General features: G+C 34.5%; 4 protein-coding genes across 6 annotated transcripts; 3 read left to right on the forward strand and 1 right to left on the reverse strand.

Annotated features, from left to right (window-relative positions):
- The first annotated feature begins 1,989 nt into the window (after nt 1-1,989).
- On the forward strand, nt 1,990-8,299 carry LOC110820486 (splicing factor-like protein). Of its 3 annotated transcripts, none has more exons than XR_015816256.1 (3): nt 1,990-4,714; nt 5,820-7,866; nt 7,963-8,299. XR_015816256.1 is itself a non-coding variant. In XM_088211216.1 (2 exons), exon 1 carries the CDS (start codon nt 2,121-2,123, stop codon nt 4,677-4,679), a length of 2,559 nt encoding a protein of 852 aa, XP_088067342.1. In that variant the 5' UTR covers nt 1,990-2,120; the 3' UTR covers nt 4,680-4,714; nt 5,820-8,299. The 3 variants fall into 3 exon arrangements, 1 of the variants encoding a protein (XP_088067342.1); XR_015816257.1 differs by having other exon boundaries at nt 7,971-8,299; XM_088211216.1 differs by having other exon boundaries at nt 5,820-8,299.
- Nucleotides 8,300-9,682: 1,383 nt separating this feature from the next.
- On the forward strand, nt 9,683-13,562 carry LOC110820316 (uncharacterized). Its single transcript, XM_022049767.2, has 9 exons — nt 9,683-9,843; nt 9,950-10,008; nt 10,112-10,172; nt 10,905-10,944; nt 11,695-11,939; nt 12,019-12,082; nt 12,438-12,529; nt 12,623-12,844; nt 13,201-13,562. The coding sequence occupies exons 1-9, from the start codon at nt 9,817-9,819 to the stop codon at nt 13,360-13,362; spliced, it is 972 nt and encodes a 323-aa protein (XP_021905459.1). The 5' UTR covers nt 9,683-9,816; the 3' UTR covers nt 13,363-13,562.
- Nucleotides 13,563-14,302: 740 nt separating this feature from the next.
- Nucleotides 14,303-18,529, reverse strand: LOC110820501 (Uncharacterized conserved protein (UCP012943)). The gene is made up of 4 exons (XM_022049986.2): nt 17,935-18,529; nt 15,503-15,746; nt 15,081-15,174; nt 14,303-14,793 (listed from the first exon to the last, which is right to left on the reverse strand). Exons 1-4 carry the CDS (start codon nt 18,375-18,377, stop codon nt 14,513-14,515), a joined length of 1,062 nt encoding a protein of 353 aa, XP_021905678.2. The 5' UTR covers nt 18,378-18,529; the 3' UTR covers nt 14,303-14,512.
- A 1,217-nt stretch (nt 18,530-19,746) lies between these two features.
- On the forward strand, nt 19,747-22,428 carry LOC110820460 (large ribosomal subunit protein eL15z). The gene is made up of 4 exons (XM_022049931.2): nt 19,747-19,862; nt 20,461-20,627; nt 21,511-21,708; nt 21,956-22,428. The coding sequence occupies exons 1-4, from the start codon at nt 19,859-19,861 to the stop codon at nt 22,199-22,201; spliced, it is 615 nt and encodes a 204-aa protein (XP_021905623.1). The 5' UTR covers nt 19,747-19,858; the 3' UTR covers nt 22,202-22,428.
- Nucleotides 22,429-23,749: the final 1,321 nt, after the last annotated feature.

The following is a 23,749-nucleotide window of genomic DNA, read 5'->3' on the forward strand; positions in this document are numbered from 1 at the left end:
CCCGCACAGATGGGACGTGCACATAGTGTGCACATACTATGTTAGCCGCATGCGTGTACATGCGTGCAGCGTGCGACATGCACAAGCAAGATCCCTCTCGCAGGTGTTCCCGCTAGATTTTAAGCCGTTTTTCCTCGAAATTTTTTTATTTGATTAAAAATATAATTTGGCTACAAGAAAAATATAATAATTAGTTTAAATAATTATTTAATCAAATAAAATATAAAATTAAAATATGAAATACGAAATTTATCCAAAAAATTTAAAATACGAAATATTAAGAAGTTTAAACTGTCTTAAGGTCTGAGTAAATCAGGATTCATATTACAAATTAAATATGAAAGTTTTCAACATGTTACATACAGAGTTTAAATTAGGTCACATAAAATTTTTTTTTTAGTATTACATTAAATGTCACTTAATATCTAATAAAATATTTAATAATACTTGAACAAATTAGAAAGTATCAATTTTGTTACTTAAATTAAAGATTTTTTAATTTATAACTTTCTTGTTCAATAATTTGCGATGATAAGATATATCTGTGATGTAGCATTGATTAAAATTCTTTCATCAAGTAGTAAAACAAATAACATCAAATATTGGGAGCTCATGTTTAGTTCATATACGCAAGTGAACATGTACGTAGATCACTTTCCAACGGTTGGATGTCTTATAACTGTTATAGTATTTATTAGTTCCATTATTCTTTTTATACAGTAAAAAAAAATATAGTATATAACATTTAAAAAAAAAAATTAAAAGGTTAATTCAAGTTTTATCTTATTGTGATTATTCTAATTAAATAAACTTAATAATTATAAAATATTTTTTGAATGTACTAACGAATTTATTGGTCTAACTAAATTAAACATATCTTAATGAATTAAACTCTTAGTTTAATTGAATGAAACGTCATATGTTGACTACCATCAACTCATAATATACTTATAAAAATTATAAATTTTATATTCTTAGTAAGATTTGTATCCGTGACTTTTAAATAAAATACAAAAATATATTATCTATCGTAATATTTAATTATGCATAATTCTTTGATACATTAATACCTCATAATTATTTTGAGTCATAAAAGATTAAGTGATAAAATTGAAGTGTTTCACTTGATTTAATATCATATTTGTTATAATGATTGGGATTCCTTGTATGTTAAAGCATGGATCAAATTTAGAATCAAATAATAGTTTTTGTTATTTGGTTTATTATAAAACAGAATTTTTATCTGTACTATGTACAACATACAAATTTAAAAACAATTTATAGCTATATAAAAATAATAAAATTAAATTGTAATAATATTATCTACAACAAGCAAATAAATTTATTGGGAAAAGGTAACAGCAAAGTCAAAACTCATAGCATAATATTAAAGTTATCAGATATCATATCTTAATTTTTTGTTACTATGTCTTAATTTTTATAAAATATTTATAAAACAAATAAAGTGTGAAAAAAAATTATTAAATAAATAAATTGTGAGCAAAGAAATAGGTGATTAAGAATTTATATAATACATAATTTTACAATTTATAGTCAATAAAATAAATTTTAATATAGCCATTATATATATTTGCAACAAACTAATAATAAAGTTTATTTTTACATTTTACAAATTTAAATAAATAACTATTATATACATTTATAATCAGTTAAACATAAAATTCTAATTTATATTTTAAATATTTATTATTATTTTATATTTTAAAATTCTTTTCAAAAATAAAAAATAAAAGATTAGGATGTGGTATATTTCAGTTTACTGTTATATATAATATATAATATATTTTTCATTTATATAGCTCTCTAAAAAAAAATTAAAAAAATATAACAAATATATTTTATATAATTATATTAATTATGTATTTTATTATTTAAAAAAAGCTGATAACTTGTGTCAGAATACTAATATATTAATAAATCTAATTATTTTAGCGAACATAATAATAAACCCAGTTAAATATTTATTATTCCACTCATATTTCCTTCGCAATTACGAACACACAAACACCCATACAGAGATCTTTCATTCTCTAGCGAAGTCGCGCAACCATCCCTAGGGTTCTCTCTCGACTGAAACCTAGGTGTTGCCTTACAATTTCATGGAGTCTGTTAGTAACCATCAATTTCAATCCCTAGATCCCCAGCACCCATCAACGCAAACCTTAGATTTCCATAATCCAAACTACCCTCCTCCCCCTCCTCCGGAAGAAACTCTGGCCCCTGATCACCAAAACCCACAAACAACAGTTTCTGACGGTCAGTACCCGTTCAATCAGCTGCCTGATTATCCTCGAGGCGCAGATGAGAACGGTGGCTCCTTAGCCTTCAGTACTGATAATAGTCAATTGAACGGCAATACCCAGATGGGTATCAACAGTAACAATATCGCTTCGTTCAAGTTCGAGATCCAAAAGCCGTTACTGTCCGAGAACGGCGTCACCAAAACGCAAAGTGGCACGGACAAGGAGCAATCCGGTGGGGAGGAGGAGACGACCAGCAGGAGGCGCCGCCGGAGCCGGTGGGATCCGCCTGCGGACTCGAACAACGCGAGTGCTGAGAACACAGACACGGGCAGCGGTACGAGGAAGAGGAAATCTCGGTGGGCAGACGATGAGCCGAAGCCGGTGATTCAGCTTCCTGATTTTATGAAGGATTTCACCGGAGGTATTGAATTTGACCCGGAGATTCAAGCTTTAAATAGTAGATTACTTGAGATTAGTAGGATGTTGCAGTCTGGATTACCTTTGGATGATAGGCCTGAAGGGCAAAGGTCTCCTTCGCCTGAGCCTATCTATGATAATATGGGAATTCGGATTAATACTAGGGAGTATCGAGCACGAGAGAGATTGAATAAGGAAAGACAAGAGATTATTTCTCAGATTATCAAACGGAACCCAGCTTTTAAGCCACCAGCGGACTATAGGCCGCCAAAGCTTCAGAAGAAGCTTTATATACCGATGAAGGAATACCCAGGTTATAATTTTATTGGGCTTATAATTGGACCAAGGGGGAATACCCAGAAGAGAATGGAAAGAGAGACGGGTGCAAAAATTGTTATTCGTGGTAAAGGGTCGGTGAAGGAGGGTAGGTTGCAGCAGAAGCGGGATTTGAAGCCCGACCCTTCAGAGAACGAGGATTTGCATGTTTTAGTGGAGGCTGAGACTCAAGAAGCTCTTGATGCAGCAGCAGGGATGGTTGAGAAGCTCCTACAGCCCGTGGATGAGGTGCTGAACGAACATAAAAGGCAGCAACTTAGGGAACTTGCGGCCTTGAATGGAACTATAAGAGATGAAGAGTATTGTAGGTTATGTGGTGAGCCAGGTCACAGGCAGTACGCGTGTCCCTCACGGACTAATACTTTTAAGAGTGATGTTCTTTGCAAGATATGTGGTGATGGTGGGCATCCTACTATTGATTGTCCAGTGAAGGGGACGACAGGGAAGAAAATGGATGATGAGTACCAGAACTTCTTAGCTGAGTTAGGAGGCACGGTTCCTGAATCTTCAATTAAGCAAACCCCTACCTTGGCCCTTGGTTCAGGCAGTTCCGGAAGCAATCCACCTTGGGCCAATAATGCTGCTGGTGGCGGGAGTGCACACCCTGGCTTAGGCTCAACTATTATCAAGCCAACAAAGGAATATGATGATACAAATTTGTATATTGGCTACTTGCCACCTACCCTAGATGATGATGGCTTAATCAGATTGTTTTCCCCTTTTGGTGATATTGTGATGGCTAAGGTTATTAAAGATCGGATTACTGGATTAAGCAAAGGATATGGTTTTGTTAAGTATTCTGATGTTCAAATGGCTAACAATGCTATTGCAAGCATGAATGGTTATCGCCTAGAGGGCCGGACTATTGCTGTAAGAGTTGCAGGTAAGCCACCACAACCTACGGTGCCTCCAGGACCTCCTGCATCGACCATGCCCACATACCCTGTAGCCAGTCAGCCTGCTGGTGCCTATCCATCTCAACAATTTGCTTCTGGCGGTCCTCTTCCTAATCCCCCTCCTGGGAGCTATACAGGTACTCCAGTGCCTTGGGGCCCACCTGTTCCTCCTCCATATGCTCCCTATGCTCCCCCACCTCCTGGGTCATATCCTCATGTCCCTGGTCAACCCATGCCCCCTTACGGTGTACAATATCCTCCTCCTCCTCCTCCTCCTCCAGCAGTGCAATCTGCTCCCCCGGGTGCAACTTCTCAAACTACTTGTACCAGTGAAATGCAACAAAGTTTTCCGCCAGGTGTGCAATCAGAAAGTGGTACTGCTGCTTCATCTATTCCAGCAAATATCTATGGAAACACAGTTGCTCCCATGCCACCTCAGCCTGCTTACCCAACATCGTCATTAGGGTACTCTTATTATGCTGCAGTTCCTCCTCCTCCAGTGCCTGTTCCATCTGACCACACACAGAGTGTTAGTAACCTGCCTTGGGCCCCTAACCCACCTACATCAGTTCCTGATCATCCCCAGAGCATGAACAATTTGCCTTGGGCCCCTAACCCTCCTGTCTCAACTGCAGACCATTCACAGAGCATAGGTAACGTGCCTTGGGCCCCTAATGCTCCTGCACAGCCACCTGTTTCTTCTGCAGAGAAGACAAACTATGGCACAGATGCTGAGTATGAGAAGTTTATGGCCGAGATGAAATAATTGAATGCTTTGCAATGGTTTTGTCAGTTTGAGAGGTAAGAACTAAACTAGTTTACTTCTGGACATACTTCAATGATTTACTACAAATCTTGTTTGATGGATTTAATGCAGTGCACTGTGACTTATGTCAGTCACCGGATGATTTCAAGTATATCTTGTTCTCTAATTGAGTGGCAAGCATGATTGGTGCTCAGAATTGCTTAAGGCATCCTTCTTGTTCTTAGAATATGGTCTTTAGGACCCTAATGCCAGACATGCGAATATCTGCTTTACTAACAGAAAATTCTCTCTTAAACAACACCTAGGAACTATCTGTCTTAAAATAATCTGGGAGCTATCAGGAACCTGTTTGGTCCTTTTATCAGCCAAGAATTTCTATTATGTATCTCTTATATCATAATTTTAGATATAAAAGAAATTATCTATTCTGGTCACCCACTCAGTGACTAACACAGTTGCAAACATTGTTAACTGACATTTATGTGGGAGGAAGTAAACTAGCCTTACAGTCACCTTGCGGACGGTGATTCATGCACTTAAATATTCAGTCACCTTGTGGATGGTGATTCATGCACTTAAATATTCATTTGAAATTTTGTAGGTAGAGTGCCACCTCCTATGTCATCTGTCAAGTTGATTGTTTTTTTCTTTTAAAGATTTAAAAGATTCATCAGTCATAAGGTACCTAGAAGTAGAGAGAGAGTAGTTGGGACTTTTGCATTGCTAACATTATCATCTCATTTTGCTTTCCTGTTTGCATCTAGTATTGGAATACTCACTTTGTTTTTTGTGGACATTCTAAGGTTTGTTTCTAGAGGTAAGAAGTATCCCCCATTTGTAAGTACAATCTTGCTTTCCTCTAATTGAGCATTGAACATCAGACTTCCTGCTGAATACTTTGGTAGTTTCTAATTGTTCTTGTTTTTGTAAATTCATTTTGTTTCATTGAAACTGGGGATTGCCTAAGGCTTGCGTTGCTTACCTCTTTCTTTCTGGACAAGGTTTTCCCAAAATTTGTGTTTCCTCTCTTGTTTGATTAATTTAATTTGTTGTAGTGTATGCGCCATCCGTGTGATCACTTGATTATATTTTGTTATATTTTTTAACCTATTTCTTTCCTATTATCTTACAACTTTTCAGGCATGATCTTTCTTGGCGCTCTTGTCAACCTGATTTCTTACCCCTTGCTTGTTGGAAGTTTGGGACTCACATCTTTTACCTTGCTGTACTGTTATTACATTTGCAGAGATTTGCCTTAGAAGTTCAGTTCACTCAGTCGCTGTTCGGAAGGCCATTCAAAAGTTTATTATTAATAATATTTTGAATTTCTTTTGTAGGATGAAATCTTCTGCAGATCTTTATATCTTATATTTCTCCGGTGGCTAATGTTTTCTGATTAGTATCTTTAACAGTCTCCAAGAACTGGTTACTGACAATTTTTTGTTGTGTTTTATTTTCTGATGAATTATTTCATCTTGTGCTAAACTGCTTGTTTTTATATTTCTTTTAATTCTCTGATAATGATATTCAAGTTGTTGTGAGGATGGATACTAATTTCTGCTAATGATCTGGAGCTTCTAGGCCTTCTGTCTCATTTCCTTTCACAGAAGGTGGTAATGCCCCAGAATAAGAGGGAATTTGGGTATGTGGAAGATATTTTTATCTTTTAATCATGAATTTATGCTTGCATTACATTGTCTTCGTGGTATGAATTCATCTGCAATAATTCTGATCTGTCTTCCTAGTTTATGTGGCAGGTGACTGTCTGGCTAATGGCTGAGATTTGAGTGTTGCAAATTATGGCAGCACTTGAGTTGGTTTTGTCCTACAATCTATTAAATTAGGCTAGTAGATATCTAACATATGGTCATTATTTTTTAAATTCCCAACTATTCCTACCATCTGTTAGAATGCATTTCAATTATCCCTTTGATGGATTGTGGTAGGAAGATTCATTACAAGGTATTTTTTGGAAGTACAAAAGTTTCTTATGAAAGATATTGGTTTGATATTTCGGGGAAGACAGACTGGCTTTTCCTAAAAATGAGTGTAGGCAGGACGTGCTCTCCTCTTTTTGGAAGTTTTATATCCTGTTTTTTTGGATGCTTTTTAACCTTTAGTTGATTTAGTTGTAGCGAGAGGAGAGCTCTTATGAGTTGGGAAGTTCGTTTTTATGCTTTGGGAATTATGTGTCCTTGTTCCTTGTGGAGTGGGTCAACGATTCGTAACTTCAGAGTGCTTGGCTAACTTATTAACTTTTGCATTTTGAAATTTAAACCGGAAATCGTTGAGTTGCCTTTCTCAGGCATCTATTTGCCATACCACAGTTTCCAAAAACATTTATTTTACCAATAAACAATCAATTTCAGATGTTTTATTTCAGTAACATCATTTGTTTTCAGGGGAAAGTGACGGGTCTCATTATTTTTACATGTTAGTGACATCCTTTTTCTACTTGGAAGAGTTTAACCATGTGTGTAGTTTGTTTTGCATATTCCATGCTGACCCTTACCATAAATCATACAAGAACTATCTATAACTGGGTCATTAGCATAACCCTTCAAGGTATCTGATCACATTTTTTGACTTCTCGCCAGTAATAGAACTATAATTAGTTAACAATAATGAAATAATATCTTTATTTATAGAAGTACAGGAGGAAATTCATATGTTTTCTTTTCTGTTGCAATCTTAGCTTTTCAAACTGACATGTTTCCTCTTCTGTCAGAAATGGTTAGATGTTGTGTTGTTTTTTACTGTTGTGTTAACTGTCACTCAGAGAGTTGTTACGCCAATGTAAATGCCCCAATATTAGATTCATAAGGCGATGGCTGATTTAGTCATATTTTTAAATTATATTTCTTCCACGTGTCTGTTCAGAAATCCAACTGTTGCAGTGGTTGATTACTTTGTGATTGCCACTGAAGCAGGCTAGTTTTTGAGGGAATCTCTCTTTTTTTAAAAAGTTTTTTATAAGTTATGCTGCTGCTTGTCTTTCATATGAGGTACGGGCCGCGTATTGCTAGTTTTGGAAGAAAGTTTTGTGAATGTTTTTGTGATTAAACTTACCTTGGTTGGATTGCCCTGGTCGAGAAGAATGATTGAGGATGTTATAAATTGAACGACTGCATTATGTTTGCAAGCTAATGGCTTTCTGGTGTAATGAAGAATGATTTGTCTACACAAGGTACAATGATATATAGCCTTGAGCATGATGGCATACTGACATGCTTATCTGGTTTTGGTGAACTGTTCTGAACCATTATCTAACCTTGTGTAAAAGTTGGTCAGGGTTTACATCTTTTGACTTGATAAGGAGTTTTTTCAAGGGTATACAATGCTGTCGCAAGCTCTGGATCCATCAAATATGAGGATTTTTGGTGCATCAGCTTCTTGTTCCTACTTTAGTTCAATTGTCCCTGGGTAGATTCTCTTTTGTTTGGGGGGAATATGGAGGGAGAAGACAGCCTAGGTTGGGTTGTAACTTTTGAGTTTGAAACCAAACATTTTCTTCCATACTATATACGCCTACGAGGAGGCCAGCTTGTAAGTACTCAGTGGCTTAACGGTTGAAACGATGACTGCTGGTTCTTGAGCAGAATAAATCTTCCTTAAAACTACAGTGGGTCATAACTGATTATTTAGTATGAGTCTGGTTAATTCTGAACGGAGCTAGTTTCATTTCGGTTTGGTTGAAGTGGAACTGAGAAGGCATTATAATGTCACGGTTTAATTAGTGTTCCATCTGGTTCAGTTTCCATTCATATTGCATATAATTAGAGCATATTTGCTGTTTTTAAATCACCACCACAGCATATCAAATTCCTGTCTCTCAACGTGAATTCGTGTATTATGTTGGAATTGTAGGTCTTGAATCCTGCTTTGTCTTCTCTCAGGCCTTGTTTGTTTGTTTGTGGGCAAATTAGAATAAATCTAAAAATCTATGCGAAATTTGGAAGCGCACACAATCTTTTTAAATTAAAGAAATAAATCCAAATTCTCGCAAGAAAATTATTTAAAAAAAAAAGTGAAGGAAAATAATTATGAAAAATTAAAAATAAAAAACGATAGCTTGAAGAGCATGAAGAAAACAATTTTTATTATTTTAAATGAAACGATGTGAATAAATAATTGAATTATATCGAACATTAATAAAGAAAAAAATTAAGCGACTAATCAACTATATTAAGGATAAATTATACTCTTTATATATATAATATATATAAAACTATACTTTTACTGCTTGTTTTAAATTCTATCTTTTTTTTTTTTTTAAAGGTGTTCTAATCATAAAACATTTCAATTAACATTAATAAATTTAAACATAAATGTCTAATAATACCATTAAAATCTCAACACTATATTTTATATAAATGTGTATAAAAATAATTAAAAAAATAAATGGAGCGAGTAACCCTATTATAGGTGTAGATATATATGTATATATATAAAATCCATATTCGTTCTGCAACACTCTAACCTTACTTCATTACTTGTTTTAAATGGGGTGAGTAAAGTCAAAATTGCATAAATTATGTTTACTATTTTTTAAATGGGAAATAAAATTTAATGGTTTTATTTTATCGGAATTAGAGTAAATAGATTTTATCATTAAGAAAACAAATATTTTTTTACACAAATTAAACTGATCCTTGAAGTTAGAACTAAACTTTATATTATACAAAAAATAAATTGAAACAACTAGTCTCAACTTAGAGATTGAATTACTACCACTTTGATGTGTACAAATTATGAATTTAAATTTTATTGATGATATATTTGGGTGAAAAAAATATTTTATACCTGAGTAATTAATTATATTGAGTTAAAAAAATTTAACATAACTTTTTATTTAAAAAAAACAAAAATTAAAGGCCAAATTAACTTCAATTATGTGAATTTTCAAGAAGATCCTTCTAAATATTTAGATATTATTAAAAGTATTTGTGATGTTAATTCTCTCCGCTTTATTTAGGTTCTATTTTAACATTTGTGAGAGCCTACCGTCTACCGATATAAACACGGTGGTTGGGGTTTCCTGAGCGTCATAGGAGATCTCGGGTTCGAGCATTTTAGTCTTCATTTTTTCTTCCATTTCCTTCTCCACCATCTTCTTCTACTTGAAATCGCTGGTACCATGGATCCTTCTTCTGGCCATGGAAAGGTACGAATCATCTTTCATCTCAGAAACTTTTGCCCTTTCAATAATTTAAACCAAATCCAGATCTGACCTAAAACCTGATTGAATTTATTCTTGAATGTATATGCAGCGTCGTTTTGCTCCTACACCAAAAGCTTCTAGAAGGCCCAACAGCTCTGCTCCCAAAACGTATTGCTTTCCCTTTCTCCTGCAAAACATTCTTCTCTTTAGGTCTTGATGCGATTTTCTCTTTTCTTTTTTCTTTTTTCTTTTTTTTTTTTGTTAAATGCAGAGAAGAAGATGATGAAGGAAAAAAGGCTGAACAGGCCCAGAGTCTTCTCAACAGTTTCTTCGTATGTCGACCTTTTCTTCTTCAACACTGTAACTTCATTCATTTCTTCCGTACTGCTTTTCTTAGGCTGTGTTTGGAGGAAATGAAATTCATTTCTCGAGTTCACTCGAATTTCCGAATGAATTTCGTAAATCAAGTATGGTTGTTCCAAACATGGCTTTAATCAGAGTCTTTTATTTGCTTTTTTCTTTAAAAAAAAAAAAGTAATTTGTGTTATTAAATATCTTTCTTGTCTCTTTGTAGTTGATCTGTCTCCTGCGTGCGAGCTGGCAAATATTTAATATTTATATTTTTATATATATATCATACAGTAATATAAGAAAATAAATGTTTATATTGAAAAAAGAAAAAAGAATCTTATATTGGGCTCAGGCCATTTTTGTAATAGTGTGTTAAATTGTCGTGAGAATAGCAGTTACTGATTGCTGATTAGTTTCGAACATAAAAAATATAGCACGGAAACGTAAGAAACAAGAAACCAATTCAAATAACAATCTAGAAAAGTAAATGATTGTACATGTATAAGATCTAATAACTTGAATGGCTCAAACATGTATAAGATCTAATAACTTGAATGGCTCAAACCTTGAAACTAATCAGCAATCAGTTGAATGACTGAGATTTGATTATAAATTGGGTTCCCAGAAGTGAAATTTCTGAAGCTTTCATTTTATCTCCAGTTGAAGATGCCCTTGAAGTGATTTCTGATTTCTTATTCTCACTGCATTTACAGGCAACTCGCACCCGGCAAGGACCTAAAGTCGAAAAGAAATGTAAATTTTCATTTTCTTCTCCTTACCATCTTGTTCTGAATTACAGAAGACTTTTAAACTTTTAGCATTACTCAATCAAGTCTTCTAAACAAGTTTTTATGTTTGTTTCGATCGATATCTCCCTACGTTAGAAACCATTGTCAGAATTGTCCTGAACAGGACTAAAAATTATAATGGCTTTGTTGGGGAGGCTTTGAAGCCAAAGTTTTGAGCAATGAAATGAAGACGTAACTAGATACCTTTACAACTCGCTAGCAAGTTATTGTATTTTCCTATTTAAATGGTGGAAAGGAGTAGTTTAGCAAATCAAATGTAAATGTTGAAGCAGATCTAAGCTTACAAGATTATGGTTGCTACCCCTAGAAAATGCTTTGCCCATAGGATGAGCATGCAAGCATGATTTTTAAACTACACTACCTGTCTAGCTCCATTCAGTTCTGTGGTGCACATTGCTTCGCTTATGACAAACACAAACAGCAAACTCATGATTCTTTTGTGGCTGCTGAACCAATTATTGGGGCACTGAACTTTGGTAGTTATAAAATAAAACAACCAAAATATTATGCGACTCTTGATGGACATAAAAAGAACAGAACATAGAAGATCAATATAGTTGCTGTTAAGGAGGAATGCATTACCGAAAAAGATTTTTATTGGCTCAATGGTCGAAATTGGAGTAATCTATGATGGTAGATAAGTAATATTATTGTTAACAGAAACCTTGATCACTTTCAAATTTCAAACCTGCAGCTTCAGTGCAAGTTGCATTTGGTCCTGAAGCCAAATCACCAAGCACGACAAGGTCTATCAGCCTTCATAGGGATGGGAATGGTGGCAAAAGCACTGAACCTGGACTGCAAGATTCTGGATCTAATGATGGACAAAATATTTTATCTCTGCCTCCAACTAACAAAGAAGATGGAACTGATGCAAATTCCTTGGATGCAGTTAATACTTCAGTTCAAGAAGCAAAGAGTAGTTACAAGGAACCTTGGGTATAAAATCCTAGCCATGGACCTCTCTCCCTTTCACTCTTTATGGTACTAACATCAGGTTTGACTGGTGCCAATCCAGGACTACCACAACTCCTACTATCCTACTGTTCTTCCTCTGAGAAGACCTTTTTCTGGGGACCCAGGTATGATGTTAGCTGCCCCTACAGATGAGTAACTCCTAGTAGAACCATTTCATTTAGTCATCCTTTGGGTGGCAAATGATAAGTGTGAAAACCATCTTTAATCTAGAACGAAATATCCTAGAAGATGATCTTGTTCATGAATGAACTATACTTTTTCTAGTGAGAATTTTCCTTTTTGCAACAATCTATGAACAATATATTACATGATCATATATTCATGATCATCTGATGAGGTCCAAAGTTTCTTACACAGACAATAATGGCACTGTAATGATTACTGTCATGCATACTTATCGCTATACATTCTTCACATTGCAACTCTGCGTTGCTTAATACTGCTTTTTTATGTCGCTAGAACTTCTTGATGAGGAAGAATTTGGGGAGGCTGCAAGAAAACAAGAGTACGATGAGAATACTACTAATCCTGCTTTAGGTCTTGGGATGCTGGTTGGTTATTATTGGATTACAGATGAGTAAAGAATTCCTGAGATGGAAAGGGCAGAATTTATTGTCTAAACTAAAATTGTTCTCATGTGACAGGAGGAATGCGATAAAGAAAGGATATTCTTCTTTCAGCTTCCACTTAATCTGCCCCTAACCAAGCCATCTGCTAGCAGAAAGGGGAAAGAGAAAGCTGAAGGCTCAATTCCAGGTGGTCGGAAGAATTGTGGTTTGGAAGACTTACCAGGAGGATACATGGGCAAGATGTTGGTCTACAAGAGCGGGGCAATCAAGATGAAACTGGGCGATGTTCCGTATGATGTAAGTCATATTTGATGCTTATATTCAGATAAAGTGTTCTGTAGCAACTTCTGAAAAAAAAAAAAAAAAAAAGTGCCCTAAATCATAATTGAACTGATGGACGTAACTTTTTTCTTCTGATGCCAACTCAAAACTTCTTAATATTGAGTCAAAATGCCAGTAAAGAAACACACTAGAAGTTTAATAAATTTGAGAAAAATTATAATTCTTGTGGGACCTTTTATAGTTATCGCAGCTCAACAAGTTCTGTCACCGCTTTTCCTTGAATTGATAATGAGGCTGGTGATAGTTTGTTCGGAGCACAATCCAATTTGGTAATTATGCAGTTTCATCTGGCATTATAAAATTATTTGCAGGTCTCACCTGGATCAGATTGTACATTTGCTCAAGATGTTGTGGCAATCAACACAAGAGAGAAATACTGTTGTGCTGTTGGAGAGCTGCGCAAGCGCGCTGTCGTTACACCTGACATTGATTCCATCTTAAATTCGACAAATGACTCGAACAGAGAGCGATGAAGTTACTGGCAACGCTCAACGTTGCTTATGAAAACTGAATGTCCATAAACATGTGAAGCCATTGTGAAATGTGGAGTTAGACTATTACAGCAACGCTAGGTAGAGGGTAGAGCATGTGATGTAAAGCTTCTTTAGGGATTTAACTCTTGGTAGTTTCTTCAGTCAGTTGGATCTTATGAAAAAAAGAAACTTTTAGTCACTATTTTGGGTTGGAGGATAGTTCATTTGATCCTTGTGGTGTAGGTGTTCTTATTACTGTACAAATGACGGTGCCAATAGGTCTATATGAATATGAGTATAATGATAGTCCTTTTAACCTGATTTACACTTATGTTTGAAAGAAATAATTCATCTATAGGTACACATTTATTTTTTAATGCTACAAAAAATTAGATCGAATTTTTAATACGTTTATGAGTGCTCTGACTAAAAAATTATAATTTTATAATTATATTAATGAATTAAAATTTTTATTTTAATAAATTTTTTATTTAAAAATACACATAAAATATTAAAAAAAATAAAAGTTTATGTTAGAATAGATTTTAAATTAAATAGAATTTAAAATCTCCTAATTCTTGACTTGCATGCCAAGTAGAAGATTTGGTGTTTTTAGGACAAAGTGGCTTAAAGTTTTTCTTGTGAATCTCTTAATCTTAAACATTGGGTACCTGCTTTTGACCAGATTAAGAAGAAACATAATCTTGATGTCCAAGTATATTCTAACTATGTAACTACAAAGAAAATAAAGTAGGATGGAGAATAAGTAAACCAATTGAAATGTTGTTTTCATTGATCAAATTAAATTACTTCTATAGGTAGTTCATATCAAAAAGTAATTCAATTAAGAAATTTACGTTACGAGATACACGCACCAAATACATTTTTCCTTGTTCCTGCTTAAAATTATTTACGGTACACCTACTATGCAAGTTGCAAATAAAACAAAGCCAAGACGTTCTAAAATTCATAAATCCCAACAATATTTATAGAACAAGCCAACTAAAGCTCAAACGTCAACTAAAAGATCAGTACTTAAAAATCCACAGGGAAATTTCATCAGAGCAAACACTAAAAAAACACCCTTTTCATCAGTACAAGTCACTAAAACATGGTAGAATATAAACATTGTCATGTCGTCAAATTATGGTCAAGCCCTGCTCGCTCGACTCACCACCACCACCAATAGGACCAGAATCGATAGCAGGAATGAAGTCCGCAGCTTTTCTTCAAATGGATCAGGGGTTCCTGCTGTTGTCTTCTTATCTTCAGGAGGTTTAAATAATTCATTGACAAGTTTTGTTATTTGCTCAAATACTTCCTGAAATTTTGCTTTAGTGCTGTCAAAAATCCACTTTATGAAGCTTGTTGCCGAAGAGGGATCATCACAAGTCTCATCCGAACTCTCTGGATTATCATTCTCTGTTATACCTATCATTCACATATGTAAGCTTGTAGTGAGTACTCAAGCCAAGTTTCCAGGAAACAATGAAATCCTTCAAAAATTTCTTCATTAAACTAATAATAAAAACTGTTTTTCAATTATTTAACTTCTCCAAATTCTAATTTGGACTGCATTACAGCCAAATGCGCTATATCAATCTGCCTAAAAAGGAAAGAAAATGACATAGGGCAGAAAACAATAACTACAACACCACCTTCATAAGTAAAACGATAAAGAATTCTCCATTGAAGATCTCAATTAACTTCATCCATACCTGCATAGTAAGACTCTCTGAGTTCGCGTACCACCTCATTTCTCAAAACAGCATCCCAGACAGCTTTGTCAGATGATAAGGATATTACCATTTTCTGTGCAAAATATCATAATATTTACCTTTAAGTAAGTCAAATTGGGATAAGAATTCTGAACAGTTGAAAAAAATTCCAACTGATTATCAACATTGGCACATACTTTTCACGCTAGGAACTCAATAATTACAGGCACAGTTCTTATTTGTGTAAGAATTAGAGGATATATTCCTGTTCTACGTTATAGTGACTAGATTCTCCATCCATATTGCACAAACCACAAGTGTAATCATGATATCACTAGCCAGTAAACAAGTTTACAAAGATGAAAAGAAGGTAATAAGCTTCCATGATGGTTGTTCATGCAGAAGATAAGAATAGTCAGCACCTGAACTGATGGCTCGGTTTGCAGTAAATGAAAAGCATCATAAACTCTCTCATATCCATGATGACCATGCAGCATTCTTGAGTTACAAAGATGCAGGCTTGGCTCCTTCCAATCTAACTCTGTGGCCACCAAAGAACCGGGATGAACCACGCCAGTTAGACTTGATATCTGATCTGCTACATCCTTATCCTTATTGTAAGAAAATTTATCTCTAACAAGTTCGGAGTATGTCGCATCAAAAGCCCTAAATTAAATAAAACCACAATAGATATTTGTTAAAAAAAATGCTGCATAAATAGAAGAAATTTTCTTTTAGAGAATAAAATCATAAGTGACAGCAATATCCTATGATTAATTATGCGTAAGAGTAATAATAAGAAACTCCCCAAAGCACAGAAGTTGGCAGGCATAAATGTGATTGATTGATTTCAAATTTATGTTAAAAATTATGAAAAAAATTCTAAAGTGCAATGACTATATTTATAATGCCTGTCAACTCATCTGAACTCCTAGAACACCTTATAGTTACTCTTGTGCTTAACTCTTGTGCTTAAAGTTTGGCAGTTAATACACATCACTTACACGCCCATAAAGCCTATAGCACTTAGAAGACTAATGTGGCAGTTCTGAGATTCGAAGATCTGAGCAGAAAATTATCCACGTGATCATAAGACGATTAATCCAGTCGGCTGGTCTACATTTAAGCTAGTTGCATGAAGTCAAGAAACACAAACACAGTAGAAACTTGGTCCAAATTTATCACATTCAGTTGAGCAGGAAAAATTTATCAAGTCAGTATAGTCCAAAAGAACAACCTAAAGTTATCCTATCAATTAGTTAAATCTACCGGCTCCATTCAGTCAATGGCAAACTGTTCAACTAGAATACAGATCCATAAGTCTGCATCCCTCGTGTTCAAATCCTATTTCATATGCTTATTAGTTCAAGACTCCACATACAAAAGAATACAATGAATAAGCAATATCTTTAGTTGAGAGCACATAAAAAGGCCACACAAGTAACCCAGCTATGTTAAGGAAATAACCTATACCCTGAAATTAAATGTAATACTTACAGGGATGCACTGTGGCTATGAACTAGATTTTCAACTAAGTTAGATCCTAATACTAACACCATATAATGATAAGCAGAGAGATTGGAAATATATAAAAGACATTACATATCTCCATTGACACAACAGTCAATAAATCCTTATAATTAGTTAAATAACAGAGATTAAGTCATTATATCTTTATAACTAGTTAACATAGGATTAATATCCCTTAATACTCCCCTTATGTGGAGTTTGTACATGAATGGTGGATACAGGTGAGGCCAAGCTATGAGATAAAAACAGAATAGTCATTGATAACATTAAACAAGTAGTTATAATCAGTTTATCTAAAAGGTTAAACTGATAGCTTAGAACTCAATTTATTATTTACATCTTATTTCAAGACTCCTTCAGAAATTCTAGTTGATATAATTCTGCATCATATTCTAAACAAGTTCCTTACTGACAGTTACTTAAATATTTAGATTTAAGGAAAAACAGTTAAGAAATAAAATTGTGGGTATATTCCTGACCATCACATCACCATTCTCGATCAATCCAAAAGAAGAACCTGTGAGAACCAATCTTCACAACAAGATTAACTCTTCGCTTAGAGTCTTTGCAACACCGTACTACTGCAATATAGCACAAGCTAACTTTCTTAAAATCCAGGACCATGTTTGGTGAGCGACCCCAGGACCCAGGCACTGCCACAGAACTCAACTTTGTCCCAGGACCTCGTCTTCCTCACGCCAAGGACATTTCTTTTTTGCTGTCTGTGACCCGTGAGACATTATGTAATTCTGGGAAAGCAATGGGCATATCCTATAGATTATTTTCTGAAAACAGTGTCTGTGCTGCTTAGAAATTTTTTTCATGGCTTGAAGAATTGCAGACAACACTATTTCTAGTCTATCAAGACTAGGTTTGATTTGCCGAATTCACATGGAAATTCAGATGTATTTAATTATGCATTTCCATGCATGAAGTTCATCACCTCCCAACATCGGCTAAGACTAGCAACAACACAATTATCAATTATCAAGATTAATAATATCCAACGAGTTTTAGCTCACTGGTTCCTTTCTCATATTAAAAATGGGTGAGGGGTTGGTCGTATTTCAATTCCATATACAATCCCAGAGTGGCGCAAAATGGATTGAACACTTAGTTATGCATAAGAAAATACCAATACAAAAAATTACCAACCTGATTAATTTACTCAGTCTATTCTAAACACCTTATAAAACTCATGTCCAACAAAAGAAACCGGAAAATATATATCCTTGATCTTAGCCAAAAGACCGAGAAACGTATGGAAAATAGATATTCAGATAACTAAAAATCGTACTACTCATAAAAGAAACACAAATCTTACTGTTGAATAGAAGAGACAGCGCTTTGAACTTCTTCAATGGACGGAACAGCGCCGAGAATAAATTCATCATCGCTCCCATCCAAAGATACCCACTCAAAATCGTCACAGCATGAAGAAGGGGGAGAGGCAAAAGCACCCCAAGTAGGCACCCCAGTATTCGCAGCTATTGGAAGATTCTGCGAAGCAAAGGGCGACCCAGATGACGATATCGAGAGATGACTCGAACAAGGAGAATTTGGCTTGTGGGTATACCTAGAAGTAGCAGTAGGTGAAGCATTAGAGGCACCAGAAGCCGAGGAAGAAGAAGATGAGGCCGATGAAGAGAGGGGTTCTTGAAAAGTAGTGCTACCAGTAACACCACTCCCAGTAACCACTCTGCTAACAGTCCTTAACAGGCTTCCTCCTGGTCCACCACCTCCCATGCCTCTACCACCACCGTACATGATTTAGGACACAAGAGTGTTGGTAAGATCAGATATGACTTTATATATTCCTCCACCGAAGAGTTGATCTTGTTTTCTGTCTTTTCTGACCTGCCTTATCCCACCACCTCTTCTCCTTCATGGGGAGAAGATAAAATTTAAGCAGACTCTTTGGGAAGACTCTTTCTTCCTTCTTTATTAAATTCTTTTAAAAAAAAAAAAAAAACTCTTCTTCTTGTTCTCTTTTTCTGAATAATTTTTGCTTTTCTCTTTCAAGATAATGTTTGTTATTTACATTCCAGAATTTAAAAATTTTCAAAATAAATAAATATAGAGTAAAAAATAAATTTCAAAATATATAAAAATACAGAATTTTATAAATTAATATTTATATTTCTATGGACTCTTAAACTTTTATTTTTAAAAAATAAGTCACAAATAAAACTGTAGATGAATTTAAGATTTTCTGTGAAATATATTTATTTCAAACATAAAACTCTTTTATAAATTTGATCTTTGTAATCATTATTGGAAACTAAATCCTAAGTGTGTGTATATATATATATATATATTATTTTAGTGTTAATCATACTTTAAAAAATATATATATTATTTTAATTATAATTAGCATGATGACGTTCCATTTGGGTTAAGTAATCTCTTCATGTGTCGCGTAGCAAATAATTACGAAATTAAGGTTTGATTCATAAGTCGTATTATAACATTTGCACAATTCACATTTCAACCCTTTTGAAAAAAAGTTAATAATAATAACTTGTCTTTCCTCAACTTTTTAATATAATAAGTTGTATAAACTGCTTGATCATGTGAAAGAAAATTATATTATTGAGCAATAATATTATCAATTGCTTTAAATAAAAGTATTATTGATGTGACATTGACGCAAATACCATATTTATAATATTTACCTACTTATAAAAGTTTTAGCTCGAAACACAATTAATCCAAAAAAATGCAATATTTTTTTCTTTGTTTATTATTTTTTACATACAAAATTAAGTGAATACCCAAAATTGTAGTCATTTTATAAGATTAAAAAACTTAAAAATTATGCATTCAAGTGCTTTATATATTGTCAGTATTACATCCACATAGCCTATCGGTATTTAAAAATATATATTTTTAACAAACATGTAATATTTAATCCTAAATTGTATTTAAAAGAAATAAAAAAAAAAAACCACTAAAAATGAGGAAGTGGCATAAATAAATAGTCACCATGTTATTTGTTAAAAAGCTACCCAAAAAAAAAAAAACCTAATGGGCTTAAGAGCACGGGCCCAATAATCAACGTGCAGTTCGCGAAAGTCAATTGGGCTGTAATCTAGTTGGGACCAGGAAGAAGCGGGCCATTTTGATCATGTCTCAAGGGTAATTTAATCTTTTTCGCATTAGGACTTGATTCTGCAAACCCTAACTCCAAAAGATATATCACCCTCCGCACTTCCTCAGCCGAAACTGCAGAGCAGGGGAGCTCAACAATGGGTACGCAGTTCTTGTTTCCTTTGATTTTTCTATTACATTTCATGTTTCAATGTCATCTAAACCCATCCATTTGCTTGGCTAGTGTCACAGTCATTTCATAATCCGTTTACATACTCGTTACTTACACAAATCTGCAAGATTATGCCGTAACACTTCAATTTTTTTTTTCATTTAAAGGTATTTTGAGTTTCTGATTCATGGGTCTATAGTTATTGTTTTCTTCATTCTTTTTTTTTTTTTAATATGAAATCGCCTTTTGTCTTAAGTTTAGGGAAGAAGGAACTCACCATCTTCAGTGTCCTGTTATGTTGCTCTCTGTATATTGGTTTCATACCGTGTTTATGATTCAACAAATTGACTGATGGGTATTTTAGTTTCTTTATATTTTGCAACCCGTGATTGCAATGCGTTTACTGTATGAGTTTTATATTCATCGTTAGGTTTATCTAAGCTGAGAAGACCATGATCTAGCTAGCCATGGATGTTTGGAAATGATACTTTTAGTTTCTGTATATTGGAACCTTCTGAAAAAAGTTTTTGTATTTTCTTTAATAGCAGAACTTCCATAATGATGTTTTTGGTATTATATAAAAATCAGGGGCTTACAAGTACGTGTCTGAGCTATGGAGGAAGAAGCAGTCAGATGTTATGAGGTTTTTGCAGAGGGTGAGGTGCTGGGAGTACAGACAGCAGCCATCCATTGTCCGAGTGACACGTCCCACTCGCCCGGACAAGGCTCGTCGCTTGGGTTACAAGGCCAAGCAGGTAATTTCATTTGAAGGTTCTTATTTAGCTAACTTTGATTCCGAGTCCTGAGATTTACGTCATCAAGTAGCACTTTGTTAACTTAATCTGTCATGATATTTTACTGATGTGGTTGTAGTTTGTCTATTACTAATCTTGACATGCATGTGTAAATTATTCACATCCTTGTTTGTTTCCATTCTTTTCCCCTCTAAACTGAATGGATCAAATGGTGTTATACAAGGAGGAAGATTATAAGTTAGTAATGTACATAGAAATATTTTTAATTTTTAATTTTAATTTTTAATCAATATATTTTATCGCAAAGACATATGTTAATAATGAAGAAAACAAATGTGAATTAATGGAGTTTAAAATTTTTAAAATCTACTTGAGGAACAGCAATCAATGCGATAACAAATACAGAAGTTGTAGTCAATAAAGTAGGGCTCATCGAAACAACAACCCATCTGATGTAAAGATGGGTTTCAGTGCTAGTTATCCAGTTATAAAAGCGAACCATAGGCTTTCTCTTTTGTGTCTCTAAAATTACAGTCGTAAAATCTTGGGTTCCCTTAACCAAGCCACTGCCTGTGAGATGCCAGCTCATTTTTCGACAGGAATGAGGTTAGAGCCCTTGGCTCATCCCACTGCTTGGGAGCAAAAGGTTGAACAAGTACCTCCATGAATTTTAGATCAGAGTGCTGTTACTTGGATTTTGTGATGTAATTTGCCTTCATGGAATCTTGTCGTATCACTATCTTTTTTCTTTGACTACTCCAATGTATATTTTTCAGTTCTACCAAACAAGAATAGAGGAATCTGTTGGTTCCGAATATTTTTATTGCTTTGAGCGACCAATTATTGGACTAATGGACTTTGGCTTTGTTGACACTCCTTACAGGGTTATGTGATTTATCGTGTGCGTGTAAGGCGTGGTGGACGTAAGAGACCAGTTCCCAAGGGTATTGTGTATGGGAAACCAACAAATCAAGGTGTTACGCAGCTGAAATTCCAGAGGAGCAAGCGCTCTGTTGCTGAGGAACGTGCTGGTAGGAAATTGGGTGGTCTTAGGGTTCTGAACTCCTACTGGATCAATGAGGTTTGTTATAAAATAAAACTTGTGCAATGTATGTGGCTTCAATTGATCAAAATTTGTAATATGTTTACAATTTTTCTATTTCTTTTTTAAATTTTGCTTTCAGTTTATCTTATCAATAGCTGTAGACAAAGAGAGCCAATTATCTTTCAAAAGAAAGCTATATGGCCATGTTGTGAGATTTTGTTGTCATTTGATATGAATCAACTTTCGCGATAGTAATGCTGTATATCTTTATCTGTCCTTGCAGGATTCCACATATAAGTACTATGAGATAATCTTGGTTGATCCTGCTCACAATGCAGTTCGAAATGATCCAAGAATCAATTGGATCTGCAATCCTGTTCACAAGCACAGAGAACTCCGAGGACTTACTTCAGCTGGAAAGAAGTACAGAGGCCTCCGTGGCAAGGGACACTTGCACCACAAGGCAAGACCTTCAAGGAGGGCAACTTGGAAGAGGAACAACACACTGTCTCTACGTCGATACCGTTAAACTTAGAGAACTTAGTATTTTGTGTTTCAGTTTTGTTTTGGACATTTATTTCTGTTGAGAGGATTTTGCACACCGAGGCAACTAAGTCCCGATGTTTTTGTTGAACATGAGTGAACTATTGAGTTACTTGCTGTTAAAATTTGTTTCTAGATTTATTCTAGGTTAAAATATATGCCATGTCTTTCTGTGGGTTTTCAATCTAATGTAGGGGTGATGAAAATTTTTTACTACGGTCTCTGCACCTTTGCATCTATTTTCTTCTATGATCATGTGTAGATGGTTTTTTCTCCTGCTTTGCTTCGTTTATTGCTTTCTAATGTCATCAGTTTTAGGCAGACTGTAGGAGATTCATTTTAGGCCTTTTTGAGTTCTGACCAACTAGTTTCTGGTTAAGGCAGAAGCATCGGTATCTCTTGTCTTTGCAATGCAATATTTTGTGTACGAGGAGATTTCCTGTCAAGTTACAGTGTTTTTCTGGGTTATTTGTTCCTAGTAAAATTCCTGTAATTTGAATTGATAGGAATGTTTTACAAATTTTATTATTTGATTTGTTGGACATGGAGATGATGAATCTCGGAACATTAGGATAAGAATTGGAGAAGATCATTCTGCAACCGAACAGGGATCTTTTTCTTCCTTTTAAATTTACAAAATTCATTTGTTCAGAACTATTGTTGGTATAGGTGAATCCACATATCAATGATAAAAAGATAATCCTCTTTCTTGGTTAATTTTCTTGTTGGCATCATAAAACTCTTTCTTCCTTTAAAGAAAAAAAAAGGAAAAAAACTCTTTTCTTGTTTTCTTTTTCTAAATATTTTTGCTTTTTTTTTAAATAATGTTTGTTATTTTGATAAGTTTCGACGTACCAGGAGAACACGTGTAGAAGATGACTGAATAAAAAAGAAAATTTGAACAAATGGGATGGGCGAAGATCGTATGGCTGTTCCCTAACTAGTTAATAATAACAGTTGAATTTTGTGTATTTAAACTTCATTCTTCACCAATAAAAAATCACATTTGAATTGTAAAAAATTTGTGATTTTTTTTCGCTCAAAAGATTAAATCTTAGCTAAATTTATAAGTTTTTAACTGAGAATTAATATTAGTATCAGAGTCATGACTACCGATAAAGAAAGAATATAAAACTTGGAAATCAATTTGAGAATGTTACATGACCATTTGAGCAGAATGGATGTGGGTTTCGTTAACAAATTCCACTAGCTCGAGGACACCCTTCGACGGCTCACGGCCACTTTGGTGTTAAACAGAGAAGGATCCAGCAGTAATGCTCCAGGTCAACCTGGCCAAACGCAACCAAACCGAAACGACAACACGAAGAAAAGCAATGATGGCCAATCACTTTTATACTCCGATACAAAGAGATTTGCTTTCGCAAGAGATATATGGAGATCTTTTACACATGGAGAGGGAGGCATTAAGGAAGATGGTAACCTCTAGATTGATAGAATTGATGAAATGATGTTATTTCTAAATAATTTTTTGTGAGTTTAGATGATGCTTAGATGCAGACTATTGGTACTAATG

Source organism: Carica papaya, chromosome 9, assembly GCF_054855325.1.
Source record: "Carica papaya isolate Zhongbai chromosome 9, ASM5485532v1, whole genome shotgun sequence".
Classification (NCBI taxonomy): Eukaryota; Viridiplantae; Streptophyta; class Magnoliopsida; order Brassicales; family Caricaceae; genus Carica; species Carica papaya.